Source organism: Dunckerocampus dactyliophorus, chromosome 19 (genome assembly GCF_027744805.1).
Source record: "Dunckerocampus dactyliophorus isolate RoL2022-P2 chromosome 19, RoL_Ddac_1.1, whole genome shotgun sequence".
Lineage (NCBI taxonomy): Eukaryota > Metazoa > Chordata > Actinopteri > Syngnathiformes > Syngnathidae > Dunckerocampus > Dunckerocampus dactyliophorus.
Window position 1 is genome coordinate 3,631,106 of NC_072837.1, and position 20,948 is coordinate 3,652,053.

At 43.4% G+C, this 20,948-nt stretch overlaps 1 protein-coding gene across 2 annotated transcripts in view; it reads right to left on the bottom strand.

Annotated features, from left to right (window-relative positions):
- Positions 1–20,948, bottom strand: part of LOC129172143 (tyrosine-protein phosphatase non-receptor type 14-like) — a 55,605-nt gene that overhangs the window by 1,718 nt on the left and 32,939 nt on the right. For both annotated transcript variants that reach the window (XM_054761590.1, XM_054761589.1), the window contains 16 exons: positions 13,644–13,741; positions 11,905–11,972; positions 11,747–11,817; positions 11,580–11,667; positions 11,420–11,508; positions 11,249–11,336; positions 10,596–10,678; positions 10,464–10,524; positions 9,420–9,498; positions 8,769–9,235; positions 7,064–8,365; positions 5,383–5,523; positions 3,751–3,969; positions 1,072–1,200; positions 762–996; positions 527–690 (listed from right to left, as the gene is read on the bottom strand). In XM_054761590.1, coding sequence (XP_054617565.1) covers positions 527–690; positions 762–996; positions 1,072–1,200; positions 3,751–3,969; positions 5,383–5,523; positions 7,064–8,365; positions 8,769–9,235; positions 9,420–9,498; positions 10,464–10,524; positions 10,596–10,678; positions 11,249–11,336; positions 11,420–11,508; positions 11,580–11,667; positions 11,747–11,817; positions 11,905–11,972; positions 13,644–13,741 — 3,382 coding nt within the window. The remainder of the gene's footprint in view (positions 1–526; positions 691–761; positions 997–1,071; positions 1,201–3,750; positions 3,970–5,382; positions 5,524–7,063; positions 8,366–8,768; positions 9,236–9,419; positions 9,499–10,463; positions 10,525–10,595; positions 10,679–11,248; positions 11,337–11,419; positions 11,509–11,579; positions 11,668–11,746; positions 11,818–11,904; positions 11,973–13,643; positions 13,742–20,948) is intronic.

Sequence of the window (20,948 nt, forward strand, 5' to 3'; positions counted from 1 at the left end):
AAACTACCACAGGAGGGCAGCGTAGCCCGCCCTTCTGCTCCTATTTGGCTGAAACGCTCACTTCATTAGGCACACCTGCACACTTTACATAAATAGCCTTTATATTGTTTAAAAAAAAAATCAATTTCTCTTCCCCTTTTATAAGGGATACTAGCCTGAAATAGGAAAAGTATTCATATTTATCTGTGTCTTTATGTGCAATTGATTAACAAAAAGTAACAATGTGTGTGTATATATAATTTTTTAAAATTAAATTGTATTTAATATTTTGCTAAAGTAAAAAAAAAAAAAAATACAATAAAACAAAAATAATTACAATTAATTCCTATGATTTTTTTTTATTCCCTAGCTAAACTTCATATCGAAAATATGAAGTTCAAGGAAAATGGAACTGTTCCAGATAAACTAAATACTGCCTGCTGCTGGAATGGCTATGTGCCCCGATACCTTTGTCCACACGCACTATGAGACAACACAGGCAAGTTTATTTGAATTTTTTTTCCAAGTATGGAGGTGCTCCACTGACCTCGTTGTGCTCCAGGCAGCTGATCATGAGCTCAGTGAGGATGACCACACCTGTTCGACCCACCCCTGCGCTACAGTGCACCACCACAGGGGGGTTAAGGCTCTTGGAGGTGTCCAACATGGAGTTAGTGTGTCTCCTCACAGATTGGATCTCCTCAAGGTAGGCTGCAAGGACAAGTTGAAATAATAACAAGAAATAGTATGGTTGATTTAACAAAGTGGAGGACGTGACTCACAGAGAAACCCCTGGACGTATTCGGGGCAACCTTGCTCAGGCCAGTCGGTGTACTGTAGGTGCCACACGGTCCTCTCCTGACCCGAGAGCAGGTGTTTGACCTTTAACCCTGTGGTGGCGTAGCAGCCCGAGTCGGTGCGGAACTTAGTGGTCACCTTGAACTTGCCGTGAGTGGCTGAGTTGTGCTTGGAGCCCAGTTTGGGCCAGTAGCGGTGGCTCTTGGCCCTGCCTCCCTCCTGGATGGGGAGTCAGTTAAAGCCATGGCAGACACCATCAGCAATCAACATGTGTGTGTGTGTGTGCGTGTATACCTCCTCAGCCGTAACCATGGCGATGACGCTGACCCCCTGCTCCCAGACCATCTGCCAGAAGTCGGCACAGGTGTTGGCTAACGGGCCCTGGGTGGCAATGTAGTGCCACTCCTCGCCTCTGATGGTCACCTGAGGACAAAAAAAAAAACATGAAACATGTCAAAATACGCTCCTTGCCAAACCAAATTTAAAATTCAGATAAGCTACAATTTTTAAAGCAGAACTATAAATGTTGCCAGTAATGCGGCCAAACTACCACCGGAGGGCAGTATGGAGCCCATTTAGAATCTTACACTTAAAGGACACTTCATTAGGTACACCTACACACTTGAATAATGTGCGTCATCTAACAATGCACCTAATAATCTAATATCTAACAATTTGTTTATTACAAATAAATGAAATCCTTTCTGAAATACTACAAAACATATACTTTAGGAAAATGACATTACAATGTCACACATAATTAACCAAATAAATCAGGTGGTCTGTTGCCTTACACTAACTCAAAAATACACAATGAATTACATATGATACCAAATATTGTGACCCTTAAAGGCCACCGTACTCAGGGTGCTCCAAGGCTAAGCTAATATTCTCTACCGAACTAGCCGGCATTTTTCCCCCAACACAACTTGGACTACGAAAATAAACAAAATGCTTTTCAAAACAAAATTCTTCACACCAGATTATTTGGCAGAAAAACAGCACCAAAAATTTAGTGTGATTATTCAAAAACCGCACGGTGGTCTAGTGGTTAGCACGTTGGCCAACACAGTAACAGCCTGGAGCTCGGGAAGGCCTGGGTTCGATTCTCCCTTGGGCATTCCTGTGTGGAGTTTGCATGTTCTCCCCGTGTGTGCGTGGGTTTTCTCCGGGTACTCCGGCTTCCTCCCACACTCCAAAAACATGCGGGTGAGGTTAATTGGTGACTCTAAATTGTCCATAGGTGTGAGTGTGAATGATTGTTTGTCTATATGTGCCCTGCAATTGGCTGGCGACCAGTCCAGGGTGTGAAGTCAGCTGGGATAGGCTCTGTGTGATGTGGCTCCAGCATGCCCCCGCGACCCTAATGAGGAGAAGCGGTATAGAAAATGGATGGATGGATATTCAAAAACCACCTTTCCACTGAACTCTGCAGAGAGGAACACACTAGCTAAGCAAAACATATTCAATGTTAGTTGTCCAAATAAATAAAGGTGCAGTTACAATCATTTATTTCCATATTTTCTTTCGTTATTGTCCGCTTGCATTGGGGCCAAGTGTTGCAACAACATACAAGATGCAGCAGACAGTGTTGTGGCCAGTTTTGTGTTATATTACATAAAAAAACCATAAGGCTCCATCCAAAGTGTGCACTCTTGCCTAATGTGTGCTGGAATAGACCCAGCATGATTATATAAAACCCAGCTGATTTCCACAAAGTACCTCATGACTGCAAACACTATGAAGACATGGATGGGGAATAAACAAGGCTGTTGTTTTTCTGTGGCAGCTAATTTACATGACAGGCGATGGCTGTGCCGTAAGAGGGTTACGCTGTGACAGGCGGCGATCACACTCAACTTGCATGCACGACGCCCAACTCATGCATGATGCAAGTGAGAAGGAACAGAGGATGTGTGTGTGTGTGTGTGTGTGTGTGTGTGTGTGTGTGTGTGTGTGGTGGAGGGGGGCTAGCTCAGATCGACTTAAGAGGGTTTGGAGAACATTCCTGCTGAATTCCAGCCAGCTCTTTGAGCTTAAAGGCCTGCCTTTTATCCTTCCTGCTTTTCTTTGCCCAGAGGTGACCACAATAAAGGGAAGAAGAAGAATGAGTGTGTCTTGTTAAGCCTTTGCCCTTCATGTCTGCTGTGTGATGTGGCCGTTACACGAGACACTAACATCAATAGACTTCAGTCAGAACTGAAGTTTCCACAGCTCGACTCACTAATGATGCTTTTCCAAAAGCAGGTACGACAAGGTACTACTTGTATCAGAATATTTGACAATACAGTCAGAAATGAACAAAATAAAGGCATGTTAATGTCTGGTGGCTCTGGATGCTGCAGTATCACAGCCCACAGTTTCCACTTTCCCTTTCTTCGATGCCCCCCCAGTCTCCTTACGGATAGGACCTGTCTCCTTATGGCAATGGTTCTCAATGATCTTCTGTCATGCCCCCACTGGAGGACAGAAATGTTTTCACACCCCCCGATTTCAAATACTATTGAGAAATTGATAGTATGTATTTATTTATCTGTAGTGAACTCGAAACTAAAACCAGCGAAATGCAACAAAATGTAGAGCAGTGAAGCATACAAGTTGCACACTGAGTACCACAAATTCATACATGTTGGCAGGTGTGCACTATTAATGAAAGGCCTCCCTGCCTCCATTGTACAGTGGAAAGCAGCATATTATATTCCATAGGGTCATGATTATAGGAGACATTATCTTCTTTATATGTACATACCGCAAGTATTAAAGTATCTTGATACTGTATTTTTTCAAGACCCTGTATTGGTCACTGCTGTGTGTGTAAGTGACAAGAAGAAAAGCTCTGACTCTCTCGGGGAAGTTGCACCTCTAAATGTCCAGCCCCTGAATATAAGACTTGTCTTTTTTTCTATGGGAAAAAAAATCTTCCATTCAGATCAACATGGCACATATGAACCTAAAAGGCGCAGGTACGCCCACCTTGATATGCGAGGCGTTGATGTAACCCGTGTTGTTCTCCTTGTTGGGCACAAGTTCCACTCGGTTCTCCTCGTACGGGACCACGTCACGGAAACGATTGCGCTCCGCGTTTTCCGGGAGGGTCGCCGTGGTCAGAGCACTGTCCGCCCTCTTTTTGGGTACCTGCTCGTACTCGGTGAAGACCCTCTCCTCTTCCAGTTTGAGCTCCAATGTCTTACACTGAAAGAAGAAAGGAGGAGGAGGACGAGGGTGTTTTAATTCCCATCATCAACACATGATTAAAAACAAAAAAACAAATAAGTGTGAAATTCTCATCACTACAGAATGAAAAGCATAAATAATCCACACCTTTCCCTCTCTGCTGTCCATCTCTGAGGCCGGGTCGCATTCTTAACATTCCAGCAGACCCGCAGGCGATAAAGCACCGCCATGCCACACGTTCCACGGCCCACTTAGGGCTTGTCCTCGTTAGCTTAGCAACGGCGTGGACAAAGGGCCTGGTGTTACACCTCCTCCTCTCAATAGCGAACGCATAGGCAGCATTCATTTGACATGACTATCTTCTGAAAACACTCCAGTACAAGTCTGTTTTTCCGCAATAGAGCACAATAACTTTTGTTGAAGTTGACTTACTTCTTTGGGACATGAAACAACCAAACATGTCTTCATATCTTGTATATGTTAAAAACTAAGAAATGTTGGCTTATTGGATTTTATTATATATTTAATATCATCATATTTGTATCATGTTATACTGTATTGGTATTATAACATTTCCACATAATCCAGTTTGGCAGTTGCATAGATAAAACACAAGACTTGCACACAATGTTTTTTTTCCTGGGGGGAAATGCTAATATTATTTTAAAATAATATTTAAACTGTTTATCTAAACTTGCATTTTGAGGAGTTTTTAAAAATGCAAAATATGCTACTACTATTATTATTTAAAAATAATATTTAAACTGTTGAATTTTATTTTATTTAGTTCTTTTATATTATTTTTATTTAGATTTTTTTTTAGTTATTTTCAATATTGACAAAAGTGTATATATATATTTATTTTTTACAGCATTTTTTTTACTTGTATTTTTAAAATAAACTATATATTTATATATTGTAATATATATTATCATAATTGTATTATTTTTTATTATTCTACAACACAAGAATGTTAGCTGAACAATGAACAATGGAGCAGTGAAACTGGTGGATGAGAAAATATTCAAATCCACTTTCGTAGCACTTTACAGTGACAATATCCCTACAAATGGTTTACTTATGATGTATAACTTAGTTAATAATAACTTGATAAACTTTATATGAGGAATGACAATCCACTTGTCAAATAGTGAGCCCACACTTCTTGTTGAAAGTTTACAGTATTTTGAGCCATTTAAAAACCCTCATTGTAAAGCGGTGTCTCAACAGTATTTACAGAGTTCAGTGCCTATTAAACAGAGAAGTACTCATTTGACATGTTTATTATCGTGGTTTCTCATTTACCAACATTAATAACATTACTGGCGATAATATTGGTTTTACTTCTTCTGAACAACAAACTACAGGCAATGTTTTGAACCTGTAGCATTCCAATTACACTTTGTGCATGCATTGCTGCAGTCGTCTTACCCGCTCATCAATGGCAGCCTTGGCACCATCCTCCGAAGGAGACTCCGGGACGGGCATTCGGGCCACATAGAGGCCATTGAGGGCCGCCATCATCAAGGGTCTCTTCATGGAGTCTACAGACATCTTCTGTCTTTCCAGCGTCTTCAAAAGAGAGGAGAATCCCATGCTTACAGGTACCGACAGCATGGCGAGTGTAGCATTGTACATCCTCCTTCCCTCTCTGCAACGGCAACCAAACTCTGACCCAATTTTCTTGGTCCCACCTTCCTTCAAAAAGATTACCTCTCCTAATCTCAAATGCTATTAAAACCTGCAGGAGAGCCCCACCCTCCCCCTCTTAACCTCTTCAGGACAGTCAAAACAACAAGGAGGGTGACCTTCAGCTATGCATTGGCTTCACTGTTACTTATCACATCGGGTCAGTTGTAAACTCAACAGATTTATCTCTACAAGTCAGACCAAGCTACAGAAGAATGGCCAAGCCAAAAGCATAATCTGCAGGGTTTAAAGAGGTTTTAGCAGCCTGGCGGGACCCAGAGCCTAGTGCTACCCTCTCAGGTGCTGAACCCCGGATTACTACTAATCAGGAACTCGCTAAACAGCATTGTTTCAGGGGAAAAAAATAGCATATGTTCTCCTCCCCTTACAGAATGTTTTGGAAATATTGTGGCGGAGGTTTAAGATTTGAAATCAGAATCCCATCCAAATTTCCAGAAAAAATATGTAACTGCTAACATTTAGCCACCAGCATCTAGATGCGTTTTGCGAGAGCTATTGTTATCAGAGGTAGACGATTTTATTAATTGTGTAATTATTTTTACACTTGTAGCACTTTCGACTAGGGCTGTCACAAGATCTCGTGAGATTAAACGGTGACAAGATTTCTTGTAAATAAAAACACAATATATTGCCATGTGCATGCGTGTCTGTTTCCCTCCAAACAGGCAGGAAGAGGTTCAATCTGTGCATTGGTTTCAGCACATTGGCGCGGCATGAACGGAGTGAGCCCTTTTGTCAGTCATACAGTCTCTTTGTCTCGTGGGTGGAAGCGGGGCTGGTGGCATACACACAAAGTGCAGAAGACTGCAGCCTCATGAGGAGCAATGCAAGGTAACAGGAATTAAATTAGTAGTTTGCAATATATTGTCATATTTTTTTGTGCCCCCCCTAGTAGTAGGTTATTTTGACGTTTGTATGACTCGCAGTGGGCTTTTATTATTTATGTTTGTTACAAAAACTAGACTCTTGTGTTCTTTATTATCATTATTTGAAATGCGTATGTCAATGTCAGTGGAAATATGTAATATCCATCCATCCTTTTTCTATGCTGCTTATCCTCATTAGGGTGGCGGGGGTATGCTAGAGGAGGACTACACCCTGGACTGGTCGCCGGCCCTTCGCAGGCTTCAAATATGTAATATACTTTTCCTTAATCTTTGTCTCTTGAGGTGAAAAAGTTTAGCAAACCGTGCGATAAAGAGTACGTTTGGTGTTAAATAATGTGGATGTGTGACAACGTGTTAATAAAGTTAAAATGGCCTGCATATGCGCTAAAGGTTTTACAAGGGTGACAGTTTGACCCTGGAACAGATTATTTCTCTATAGATTGTTTTTGTACACATTTACGGCACAAATAAAATGAGAAATGACATTTTTCAGATGAATTGGCTTAAAGTCTTACCCTCTGTGCTATTTCCCTCTCCACAATGCTGTCTTCCAAAGAGAACATCTCCGACACGGGTCTCTCCTTGACCGGCTCCTTCCTCACCCTCTCCTTCACACTGGTCAGATCGGGTTCCGAAATCGAGGGACCTAAAACATTTCCATTTACCCCACCCTGGTCTCCTCGTGTCAGAGTTCCACTACCACCACTTTCAGGATCGCCATCCCCAGGAATGTGGCCCTGGGTTTGGCATGGGTCCATGGGTCCCTGGCTGCTGTGTGCTGCTTGGTTGTGGTTGTGGTTGTGGTGGTGAGTGTGATTGTGATTGTGCGTGTGAATGGAAACATTGCTGGGAGGTCTTGGAGGACCGGGATACTCAGGAGGGGGTTTGTTGGGCAGTTTTGCCAAGGCGGCCTGCAACTGGGCACTGATGCTGATGTCCTCATTCAGACCTGGGATTTGAACATCAAGCTCAGGCCCCTCCTCCTCTTCCTCCTCCTCCTCCTCCTCACTGTCACTGCTGTGGATGAGCATGGTGGCGTTTGAAAGTGTTTTTTGATGCTGATAGGTAACGGGAGCAGGTGGTGCCACTGCTGGTTCCTTCTGGGGAGGAATAGGTATGGGCAAGTCTTTAGGTTGAGGAGGAGGTGGGTGAGGCTGCGGTTGAGTTTGTGGCTGAGGGGGTTGGGGCTGAGCTTGCGGCATGGGCTGAGGGGGCATCACATGCTCTCGGAGAGTATTCCTCCGATGAAGGGGAGTGTTCATGCCCTTCATCACCATGCCCTCCGTGCCACCTCCTGCTCTCATGCTGCTAATCACCTCCATGCTGTGCCTCTTGTCCAACGTGGAGCGGTGCTTTGCGGCAGTGGTGAGCGGCTCACTGACCTCCTGCAAGGACTGGTGCACCACCGCTGAGCTGTCCGGCTGGAAGGTCTTCACCGACAGCTGCACCATGCGGGTGACCAGCTCTGGACTGCTTCCTCCGATGCAGCGAAGGCGGTGGCTCGCCAGGTCTGGCGTGCTGGTGGCAGGTCGGAAAGGGGTGGAAGGATACGGCGGGGGAGGTCGTGATATGTGATTTCTCATAATGTGAGAGGTCGCGGCGTAGTTCCCAGGATTAGTCCCTTGCTGTTTGGTATTAGCAAGCTCAGGCGTACTAACTGTGTGAGATATTGAGCTTCCCACACCGCCGCCACCACTGCCGCCGCCGCCAGTGCTGCTGCCTCCGCCTCCGTTGATGCATGGTGAATGACAGGGCCCCTGACTGCTGGCTGGTCCGCCCTGATGGGGGCCATGAGACACTGGCTTACTGTAGCTGATCTGGAAAGCAGGAAATGATTGTAAATATTGAATAGGGAAATATTGACGGCAATAGACATTTTGAAAAAAATACTTGGCATAAAATTTACATAGAATCAATACAAATGTTGCATTTAAACATCGTAGGGAGTGCATACAGGCATGTGGAGAACATACACACCAAAGAACCACATTATGAGTTGTCTTGAGGAAATTCACATCCTACATACTGTACCTGTCTATCTACCTACTTACCATGCTTATCTACCTATTGGTCTCCCTCCCTGCCGGTCTGTTTGTCTACCAAACTACCTATGTACGGTACAGACTGTACCTGTCTACCTACCTGTCTGTCTGAACAACCTACTGACATGTCCTACGACCTACCCACCTACCTACCGACACGTCTAGATGCTTTCCTTACCTGTGTGTAAGGTCCAGGACTGGGTCCCAGGCCATGATAAGGCCCCCTCTCCCTCATTTCTGGTTGGCTATACACCAACGCCTCAGGCTGGCGATAAGCGCAGGCATTGCTAATGTTCAGACTACGCAGCGACTGGCTGTGGAGGTCGTGGTGAGCGGGGAGCATGCGCCGCTTCTGCCGCATCACGGCATCGTACTCGGGCGTGGGCCGGTAGGACGGAGCAATGATGGCGCTGTGGCGGTGGCTGGGGATGTAGTCGGGGCGCATGAGCTCGCTGCCCGGGATGCTGAGGTTGGAGGACATTGGTGAGGGCGGGATGAACGTCTGGGAATGGTTGAGGGAGCTCAAACTGGGGCTGCTGTACATGCTTCCATTGGGCAAGGTGCCGTTACGGAAGGGGAAGTCCACCTGGCAGTGGTCCAGGCTGGTCTGGGATTTGTAGTAGGGGTCGTCATGGAAGATACTGTCTATTTAGGAAAGACAGGAATACACAACTGACATGGTTGAGGTCCTTTAGCTGATGAATCAACAAGTAACCCAAAACTGCTGGCTTATTAGCTGTGACACTCAATCCCCACAATTTTGTAATTATTATAAAGGACGCTGAACTCTAAGGCTAGTGGCAGGCGTTAAATGTGTGTGTTTTTTTACCTTGAGAACTCTGTGTGTCTTGATAATGTTCTCCATACTGGGAATGCATTGTCTGGAAGTTACAGGACTGCGGCCGTGGCTAAAATAAGAAACACACAGAAACACAAGGATGAAACAATTTGTTTGTAGGCAACCCCCAGGTATCACACAGGGAATCCTACAATTTATGTATGTGCGCTGAACATTATAAGCACTTGCACAAGCTAATGCGATACAATAAAAGAGTCGCATTTTAAAAAAAGTTGTAATTTAACAATATGTTTATTATTGCAGTTGTAGTACGCAGAACTGTACTGCATCATCCTATGAGTGGTTTAAAAAAGTTGGCTGCGCTGCTCGGGTGTCGGTGTGAAACTCATGCGGGCTAGACTTGCCGTTCTGTTGTTCGTTATTAATGCTGGCTGAACAGTTTGCTCACTCCCTGCTATTACAACATTGGCTCTGGGGCTGTAGTGTTGTGCAATACACTGAATGAATCACCATGTTGTGTGTAGGTTTATAGTTATATCTTGTATACTGTGGATGTATGTTATACTGTATATAGTTCTCAAATTTCTGAAAAAACGGCACCTTTCCAATTATCGCCTTCTTTAAATAATAAAATGTAATTTCCAGCATGTTGCATTTGGATTAGCTGTTTAGCTTTTGAGCCCTATTTGGACATATTTATGGGCTCTGGAGTAGTCAACAACAGACATAAGAATATTCCACTAGAGCGAGGGACCATTGTGCCATGTTTAGTTCCAGCCATTGTCTGGCCAGCAGCGATGGAGACACACAAATCACTGCCTTCATTGTCACACCGGAAATCACAGCAAGTACGGCCAGGCAAACTTTACAACAACACCCACACCACACCACATGTCAAACCCGAGACTCAGTGGCCCAATTAAAGAGCGGCAATGAGTGGGAGAGCGGGGTCAAGACTCTAACCGCAGCCTTTTCTGTACGCTTTACAAAACCCTTCTGGCATCTAGCTTTACACAAGGCAGACAAAAAAGAGCTTGATTCAATTTTGGGATGGTTTTGACAAGCTGAGAGTACCAGAGAGAGGCGGTGAGTCCAGGTGGGTCGCCTCCTGATTGGTGCAGGGGAATGAGTTGGCCTGAAAAGACACGTATTGGAATAAATTAGATAACAAGGAAGCAGAAGATGTTGTATTAAATGCTCTCTTACTCTGCACAAATCTTGTTCTGTTTGTAGAACTTGTGTCTGGCCGTGAAAAGACGAGCAATGTACTTGGCCATTTCCATATCCTCCTAAAAACAAAACAAAAACACTGACGTGTAACATCCACATAGCACGTGCTGTAATAGTGGATTTCCCCCCCATCATGTTCTCATGTGTGCCAGCACCAGCCATAACACTACAGTACTAAGAGTACTCTCATCTGAGAACATCCCTCTGAACTGCCAACTGCATATAAAGATAATAATGCTCAGTTTTGATATTGATTTCCCAATATGGTTATTATTGTGGTTGTAGTTTGCGATGGTGTAGAAGAACACCGCATCACACTGAGAGCTGTTACTTTTTTCGGCAACCTTATTTTATTGTGTTAATCTAACTTTATTGATCACATACCCGGTTGTGCATAGTACAATGCGTCGTGGATGGCTTCGACAAGAAAGTATTTAAAAAATATATTAAATATATCAAATGTTATGGCAGAAGAAAGGTAAAATATGTGCAATTTTGAAGGAATGTAAGGGTGTAATTTTGCCGATTTAAAAGCCTGAGGGAAGAAGCACTCGTTAGATTTTGCAGCTGCACCGAAATGGATGTGTCCGGGATGCACATGCTCATACTAGCAAAGACATAACACTCACCGTGTGAAAAATGATAGTGTCATCCCTGCTCATTATCTCCACTGTGATGGCAGACTTGTTGTGCGCTATGGTGCCGATGTCCTTCCACCTGCGGCAAACACACATTTTCCCACAAATGTATGCCTGTTGTCGTGGCACATGCGAGGCCATGCTGGCTAAAGTAGGACTTGCCTGTGGAGCATGATGGACCTCCCATTTCGGTGTTTGACAAACACTCCAATGAAAGACATGCCGATGAAAATATCGTTGGTGTAGTTGTCCTGCAGATGAACGAACAGATCAGAAGAAATGCTACTGAAGTGTGGTGGATATTTTGAGGTTTAGTATCCACCTTAGCAGGGAAGCTCTCCTGGCCGAAGCCATCCAGTTTCTCCACCTCCTTAATGTACAAGAGCTCAGCCTCAGCTGCTTGCATTCGGCTGCAAAGATGCATGAAAAAAATGGTGAAAAACCCCCTCATACTCAGTCAAAAATTGCATGAAAATGTAATTATAGTACCAGTGGCTCTTGTGCTCTTCTGCAACCTTTTGAGTCCACTCCTCCAGCACTTCGTCTCCATTAGGCCAGTTCTAGGGTTTAAAAACAAGAGCGCAATTGTAGCTCTCTGTAATAAAGAGAAGTATTGACGTTATCAACATGATTTAAGGACTACTCACCACTGGAAAGAGCACATACTCCCTGAGGAAGTCCTGAGACATAAACTGAGTGAAATCCCCAAAGTCAGCTGGAAAAACAAGTGATGTACGCTTATTAAAGTTTTTATGCCTATTAGTGATTCCTTAATGACAACAAACAGACGTGGGCAAAAGTTTTGGCACTGACAAATTGTGTTTTTCCCTAATTTTGCTGCATCAGCATTTCAATAATACTTTCATGTGTCCTTTACAGTACATACAATATACTGAGCAACAATTTCAGTTTCAATCATTTCAATTTCAGTAAGAATTGAATTTAAATACTTCAATAATATACCTTTTCGTTTAATTTTAATAGTAAAAATTATAACTAATAATGCAACAAAGCCACAACAAACTGTCATAATTACCACAACAAAACCAGCAGATACAGATACAATACAGGACACAGGGAATGTGCAAAAACATTTTTACAGCGACTTTCACTGCATACATTTCTCTGTTTTTGGGCTTACATTCCCCAAAATCTGAGCAGAAATTGATCATTGATGTTAGACTACCGTTACAACAGTGTTTGATAGTCAAGCCTACATGCAAGGTTGCATGTTAGTGTAACAACTTGCTTGTGTTGTAATGTTGATGTTCAGAATTCCGGTGTTTGTGAATACACCTCGCCGTGGCCATGATTGGTGGAAAATGAGGAAGTGTTGTGTTACTGGTGTACAGAGCGACAGAGACATTATTTGCACAATATCACCCTCAAGCACCTGTTGTATGTGGCCGAGTCTGCATTCATTTAGCACCTAAATTAGGCATTTTTGGTCCGGTTACTACTGTTTATGTCAGCACCGGCGCCATTATATGATATGGTAGTTTGGGTACGCGTCCCTAGACTGAATAAAGTGCAGACATCTGCCAAGGACGGACTGTTAACAACACTGAAAAATGTGTGCATTTGTGCTCGTTTATCTATGTGTTTGTTAGCGAGCAGGCTACTTCCTGGTACAACCAAGACAGTGTCATCATGAATCCATAGATGCTCTGGTCTCATTTACTTGATTCTCACCAAAATGTAATAGGTTATTTCTTGTGCCATGTGCCAAGTTTTGTAGAAATGACTTTGTGCTTTTATTGTAATCCTGTAACTGAATACATAAAAAAAGCTAGTGGTGACTTTTGCATGATACTGTACGTATATTAAGTTACCCCACTCCATTATATTCCAAAATTCCAACTGCAAGCCACGTTATAGAGTAAAGAAGTGACTCAGACTTAATCAACAGCCACAAAACCCCCACTCTTATGATTCACTTCTTCTTGTACTGTAAGTGATTCTAAATGAATGTAGAAATAAATGTGAACAACATAGCCGTAGTACTCCCACTTAGAAGGTCGTGCCAACTAGGTGCTGTAAGTAGTGTTTTGCTCCGTGCATAGTAAGCGGATCCTCACCTCCTCAGCCTGATAACGGTCTTCCTGGTGGAGGCCAAGACTAACCTTGAAGCTGGTGATAAGCAAACTGTCTGTTTACATTCCCCCGGAGACACAGACATCAACCAGGAGTGTGTGTATGTGTGTTAAAACTGATACCATAGGAACTCAAGTGGACTAGGCTCTCCCTGTGGTATGCTGCCATATTAGGTAGTGAAGTCAAGACGACCCGAGAAAGGGTGAGGTTGTGCTCTCTTGTGCCGTCTGTCTCCCTTGGGTAGATTATTCGCATGAGCCGTTCTTGTATGTCACCCATCACACAGTCTTACCTTGCACTGCTAGGCCAGCTAGTCTGATGCCCTGCTCCACCGTGCAGTGGAGACGTCCATCCAACAGTTCCTTCTTCACCTGAAGGTAATACTGATACCTGGAAAACAGCAAGGAGTAGGTAAGGTTAGAGTTTGGATATATATTTGGGTCTAACAAACAACAGCAATGGAGGTAAAAGAGTCCAGTATTTCCTTTTCAGTATGTGACTTGTAGACTCATTTTATCCAAGAGGAGACTGGGGGCAGCAGGTAAATGGACCACTGCAGCGACATATGTTTCTCAATGCTATCTAGACACATCTAGTGTTATTTTCCTTCGACGATCATGTGCGCGAGCACTAGGGCTGCACAAAACAATCGTGGAAAAAAATCAGACACTAATATGCAATGTAATTTGTAAATATCAATGTTTTTTTTAAAGTTTACTTCATCACGCACAAATGACATTTTAGACAAGAACTCGCGCTGCACTGCAGACACTTTCTCCTCACTTTTCCGTGGCCATCAGCATTAGTTTGTGTGTGGAAAAAAAATCATCCCAGAGAATCACAATCTCAATTCAAAGCAAGAAAACTGTGATTCAGATGTTTTGCTGAATCGTGCAGCTCGAACGAGCACGCAGATGAAGGAAATCTGTGAGGCTACTTGAAAGAATGGTACTTCTCACTGCATCCACAATAATATAGCTACTTGATGAACTGCCACGAAAGTGAGTCCAGGTCTTAGCAGAACCGGCTATTTGAATACTATCTATCCAACTTGTTATTGGTATTTTTTTGTACAAAAGTGGTACGCTACAATTAACACACAGACTTGTTGTCCTTAACATTTAGTTCAAAGAATAAGTGTGGAGACATGTACTCTGTAATTGTAATCAGACTACAGCGCTTTCATCAAACAAACTAGCTGACAAAAACTGAACTTGAAAGCAGTTTGCGAGCTTTAAGCATGCTTTTTCTAAGTAGCTGCAACATGAAGAACAAATTCTGTGATGCCACATGAAAAGGCGCAGGATGAAAAAACTTTTTTTTTTAACCTAGGGGCTTGTGCTACACAAAGTACACATCAAGACAAAAAAGTTGCCATAGAGGCCTTTTGTAGAATTCCGCTGAGGAATGAGTGAATCACAGAAGTGACTCATTTTTGCACTCAAGATTTATGACAAATATTCTGCTATGTTTAACACGTAGCAATGTGATGCTTGGACAGATGTCTGTGAGGTGGCGTAACACAAGAAGGAGAAGAACGCTACAATTTCCTGTGCCAATGTTTGGGAAAAACCAGGATGCCTTGTGGTTTGGGGCTGCGGTGGCTGTGCCTGGCAGTAAGCTGATACAATATAACATGACACTGCTCGGATTGCTGAGGCCACCGGAGCTTTCACACAATGTGGTTCAATTCCAAAAAGGTTTCTCTCCAGCGCCTTTTTGTCCACTTTTAGCCCTGGACTGAGCGGGTCTTTGGAAGAACGGCGTGGCCACACAGGCAGGAGGAAGGAGGGAGAAACAGTTAGGGCGACTCCATCAAAAACTTGCATGCTGTTTCCTGTTTGTTGCCATGGCAACCTCTGGCGTAGTCTTTCCAGTGTGAAGGCTTTGTACAGAAGCGATGGTCACCAACGTACATATTCAAGTCTCACTGTAGGACCACATGAATTTGTGGCTCCAACGTTCTTAACCTCCTTGCATTTTTTTTCTCACCCACCGCCCCCTCTTCACTTCTGCTTTTCCTTTTTTTAGCTTCTCTACAGTGTACTGCCGAGCCTATAATCTGACCCCGCCCTCCTCCTCCCTACACCCTGTCATTACACCCATTGGCTAGGATGCCATTCCGTTCCCGTGGCAACCCTCTAATTAGCCAGGCCGCACCGCCGTGGCTGAAGCGAAGGAGGTGGAGCCTCATGCGGTTGAGGGAGAGAGGAGGAGGAGGAGCCTAGCGGGACACAAAACCATCAAAACTATTGCGGATTGTTGTTTGCACACACGCTTCGTGTTTTCCCGAGGGTTTTGTGCAACATAGAGGCGGACAGGAAACAGTCGAAATTACTGAAAGTTGGGGAAAGTGTGCCAGAAACAGCACAGTCAAAAAGGTCCTGGGGGTGTCCAAACTACACAGCATGGCCACAAAAACATCTAATCTTATAGCACAGTGGTTGCTACTAACCTTTCTGGCTTCTGACCCCTGAAACTACACCCAGCTATTGGGTGTAGCGACTTGTGACCTCTGCAGACGAGAAGCATATGGCTGCAGCCTATTGCCTCAACATGACACTTCTGCATTTTACTTTCCCTTCTCCTTTTTTTGACAGCTACTCCCCCTGAAACACTGTATGCAGGAATGCACACATGCATCCTCACAGTGTGTGCTCTTCCTTTTTAAGCAGTGAAGTTTGCCAAACTTCTCAATATGACTGACTTGAAATTTCTCACACAAGTCAGCATGTATTGTACAGTACATACACGCTCCCGTAAATTAATCCAAAAAGGTAATTTAGGTCCGTCAATACGAGACTCGCTCTAGAACCAGTTATAGCGGAAGAATATACTGTGTGTGGCTCACGCGCAGTTACACTACTGTCGCGACTATCATCAAGGATAGAGATGATAATGTAACATCTACCCGGACATTGTAAGAATGACAAGGAGGCGGTTGATCAACATTCTGTTTATTGCAAAATCTACACAGACTACTGACGAGACCACGCCAAAACAACATCAGCAAACTCAACTGTTGTCTCTGCACACAGTTACTTGTGTCACTTGTCGGATGGTGACAGTTGCTTTCAATACAACACAAGAGGACTGAAAGTAAGACTCGGATGTTAAACTTGCAAATACTACCTTACTACTGTTGCTACCTCCAATGTGGGACAATTGAACGGTGAGAAAAGAAAAGGCTGTCTTTTGCCAGCAGTGTGAAAGGCGCTTACAACTAAAGCTTGATAAATGTTGCAAGGGTCTATGGGTCAGCCTCATTAACAGAAAGCCTCTATCTGGCATTAATCCATGAATCTACGATTTGTGATAGAATATTTGGAGTGAACACTGGCTGAGTTTCCAAGATCTGTTTTGGCACACACCCTCCACGAGAGAATGACATCACCATGGGAGTAACGGGAGTTGAATAAGCTACATATGCAGTATATATGAGGTAAACTTTCCCTAATGTGGAGTCACTTGTGACTTCCACCGTGGCAGAGAGCTCTTTTGGCACTCCAGGCAGCCCTCACAGGCACAAAGAGCCCTTTATATACACCCAAAGTATGTTCAAACCCCGCGCAAGACATGCTGCCAGATGTCCAAGGAGACTTTACACAACAAGCCTGCAAACATATGTGCATGCATGCTTCAACGTGAATGTGCCAGCTGCACGACCACAACCTCCCTACCCCATGCAGTTTGACCCTGGGAACCCCTGCGGCCCCATGATGAGAGCAGACGACTCGTGTGGGAGGCGAGGAGGATCTCAATTGAAATATGTTGAATCAGCATGGGGGACTACAGAGTGCAGCTGTGTGTGATAACTAGCTGAACAAAAATTCAAGGATGTTGCTTGCAGTTAGCCTTGGGGGCTGTTGAGGTCGGCCACTTTCGCGCTCATCAACAGAGATTTGTTTAGATTCCTAAGTATGTCCCTCTGGACCACTTTGGGCCAGCTTTTAAATAGGAGATGATCCATCTACACAATCCACACATCAAATCACAATGCGTGTGAGCATGGGGTTGCACCCAAGACAGTGTGTTACGCTTTCACACTTTATCAACATCACAGTTTAGTAATGTTTAATGAGAAAAATCATAAGGACTAGATTGATACCATACCTGGGCTGAGCATCCCTGCATTCATATATGCATTGGTGTTTTTACGGGCCGTGCCTTTATTGAATTATTGTTTCATTACAATTGGATCGTTCTGAATATTTAACTTAGATCCACTAAAACACACACTGGGAAGTTTTCACAGCTGCATCGAGAGAAGAAGCAACAGATGAATGGATCGACGGGAAAAAAAGAGAGATCAGGCATTATGTTACACATCAGTCACAACTTCAAAGTCGGGACCACCTTATTAAACGGATCACTTTCTCAGTAATCTCCTTTGTGACACTGTCTTTCGTGTTCACAGCAACATGCTTTCATGTTCAGAAATGTTGGCCATTACGCACATTTCAACATGGCTGCCCACTGCGTAACAATTGAAGGAAAGTAAAAGTTGTTAGCCGTCTTCTGTGGGGTTTGAGTGTTGAATGATTGAGTTTGCTCTCTTCTTCGGTTTGTGGAAATCAGGATAGTCGTAAGGTGTTACGCTAGTATGAAAGGCAAACAAATGCAGAACATCTTAAGCTAGAGCTGTTTGTAAATGCCTTTTGACACACACAAGATTTGTCAGCGGTAAATCAAGAAAACAATATCCCCAAAACCGAGCTACTCACTCTGTGTATACAATAAAAGCATAAACATAGTTTTGTGTGTGGTGAGCCCAGACATAATTATATTTAAGTTCAAGCAGGCGGGCAGCGAGTTATAACCACATAAATAATGTGGTATAAACCAAAAGACAAGTCTCGCTGCCAAACATTTACATTCTCTGTCCCTGCACGTCTTCTGCTGCTCCTCTGATATTCCCCAAAATCACCCCTTGTCACATCACCTCGATGTGAACCCAATACAATAACTTCAAAGAACAAAGCACAGCTATGTTAAAAGGAAAGTTGTGTTTATTTCCATACTCAAAGGAAAGTGCTAGTAATGTAAAAAGATACTACAATGATTGGTGTGTTATTGGTATTGTATTGTATTGTATTTGTACTTTATTTATCCGTTGATATATGATTATTAATAATATAACGCTGTTGTTCCAAAACTTGGAATAATGATGCTTTGGTTTAAAAAATTCTCATTATACCATTATACATCTATACATCATATGTCATTATACTGTAAATGTATTTTTATTCACCACAATGTAATGAAGAAAGCTTTAAAGTTAAAGTTGAGTCAATTAAAAAGACCACAACACTCATAGCTATACATTACTGGGTTAGTCCAACTAAGCCATGCCTGACATTAGTCGGAAATCATTACAAATCGTGTTTCTTCAGAACCGAGTTATCACGCTTGGATAATACGGTTAAAATTAGCTATTGTAGCATGTAAAAGGGAAGGGGCCTATTTACACGACAACGCTAAAAATAAATGACAAATAATGCTTGTTAACAGGGACTTCACATACACACGTAAAAATGAATCCGACTAATTTAGTGCATGAAAAAGTAGTGTTTATTGGAAACTAACTTGTTTACAGAAACATAAAAAGCCGACCAAAGGCATACTTGAACCAAAAATTCCACCCCCCTGCGGGGAATGAACATACTATGACTACGCAAGCGTCTTACGGTACAACTTGACACTGTTTCCTTCTTTGTTTTTGACACATTGTTGAAACCAGACTTGAGCAAGTAACTAAAAAAGTTGTAATATGCATGCCAGGCCAGTAGCTGGCGATGTCCCCTTGTAAAGAAAAAAATACAATCATGAGCACCAACTGCTTTTTTTCCCAAAACAGTCTTTAATAATCTAATAATCTTCATTGGTGTGTATGTACTACTACTACTACTACTACTACTCATACTACTGCTCGAGCAGTGGGTTTCACCCTTGTTGTTTATATTTTATACTGTCGTATAAATGACACAATTGTTTGACACTTTATTTACACTGCTGACTACAGGCCCGGCCTGCATATTACATTCACTTACAGTACAAAAACTTTTCAAATTGTCTCATCGGCACATAACCCTCGAATTTACTGTGGTACTGACGGTGACGTTTGCCTGCAACGTTCTGTGACAAAGGGGGCGGGGCTTTCCCAAAAGTTTGCCCCGAGGAGAGCGTACAACCAACAATGCGGCGCATTGTGACTAAGCCCTCTGACAGCCCTGCAGCTGGCTTCTCCGTGGATTCTTGTGAGAGTGTGCGAGGTGTGTGAGGTGAAGCCAGCGTGTGTGCATGTGTGTGTTGTGTAAACCAGACACCCCCCCCCCCCCCCCCCACCTCCCCCCGGTGCTTTTTAACCCCCCCTTGCACTTCTGCTGGGAGGAATGTGTGGTCCGCCTCCTACGCTGGACGGCTGTGCCAACATTCCTGACTCACACAAGGAAAAAAAAAAAAAAAGTGGGAAGGATGAAGGGATGGAGTGAAAGAACTCAAATACGGGTCTAGAATAAAAATCTGCTTCTGACACTATGTACAGGCATGGTAATAGAGAGACAAAGAGGAAAAAGAGAATGCGATTGTTCCCTAAATTGCCTTTCAGGCCCTTTCAACCCCCATATCCACACACACACACACACACACATACACACCATAAAAGCCCGCAGGGGATTCCTGGAATACCATCCCTTTAACAGAGCAAATCCTGGCCTCTGCAGACTCTCTAACAAAGTCAGGCTGGTCAGTCATCCATTCACATCAACTATCAGTACAAAAAATAGTGACACTACAGTAAAGAAGCACACACAATTTAAATTCAACCGTCTAAAGCTGTGACCTGCAGTCGACCGTTTTGCACATCCAGCCAGCCAAGAAGCCACATATTCACCAGCTGGGTGTTAGTGCTGCGTGTGCGAGTACAAGCGATCAAAAATGAGCGTTCACTCCACGCTGACCCCTGGACGCACCCGCCTTTCACATCTGTTAGCACAAGCTGTCAATGACGCGAAGACAGTGGCATTATGTACGAGCGGATTCAACACACAAATGCAATATTGTGGGATGGTTTGCATCTACCGCCGCACTGTTTTCAATGGAAGGATTTTGGAAACATCCAGGAAAAAAAACCCTCACAATGTAATTACCCAATGCAACATCTGCCTTTACTGAGACAATAATGCTACATTTTGAGCAACTCTCTTTGTTGTGTTTTATTGCTTGGTTATTTAGCGAACCACAAATTAAAAAAAAATTGAAATACCCATCAAAACTGAGCAATTTTAGCTTTGTATATGCAGAATTTTTTGCAGCGTTTCCCACTGCTCAGCTCTAGTCTCGTCAGTACGGGGCGTGTGGTTTTCCACGTCAGAAATCAACAAAAAAAAGCATCAGCGGTAAGGTGACATGTTAACAAACAGCAAAATCCAATATCCAAAAGGAGACTGAGGGCAGCAAGCCAACAGACCACTGCAGCAAAAAGGAGACGGTGGAGTATAATACAGCACAGGGTGTAACAATCGCACTTACTTTTCCAAGTTTCCAAGCTACAACGCAAACTACAGAGCTCGTGAGAGGACCGGATATCAGCTGGGAG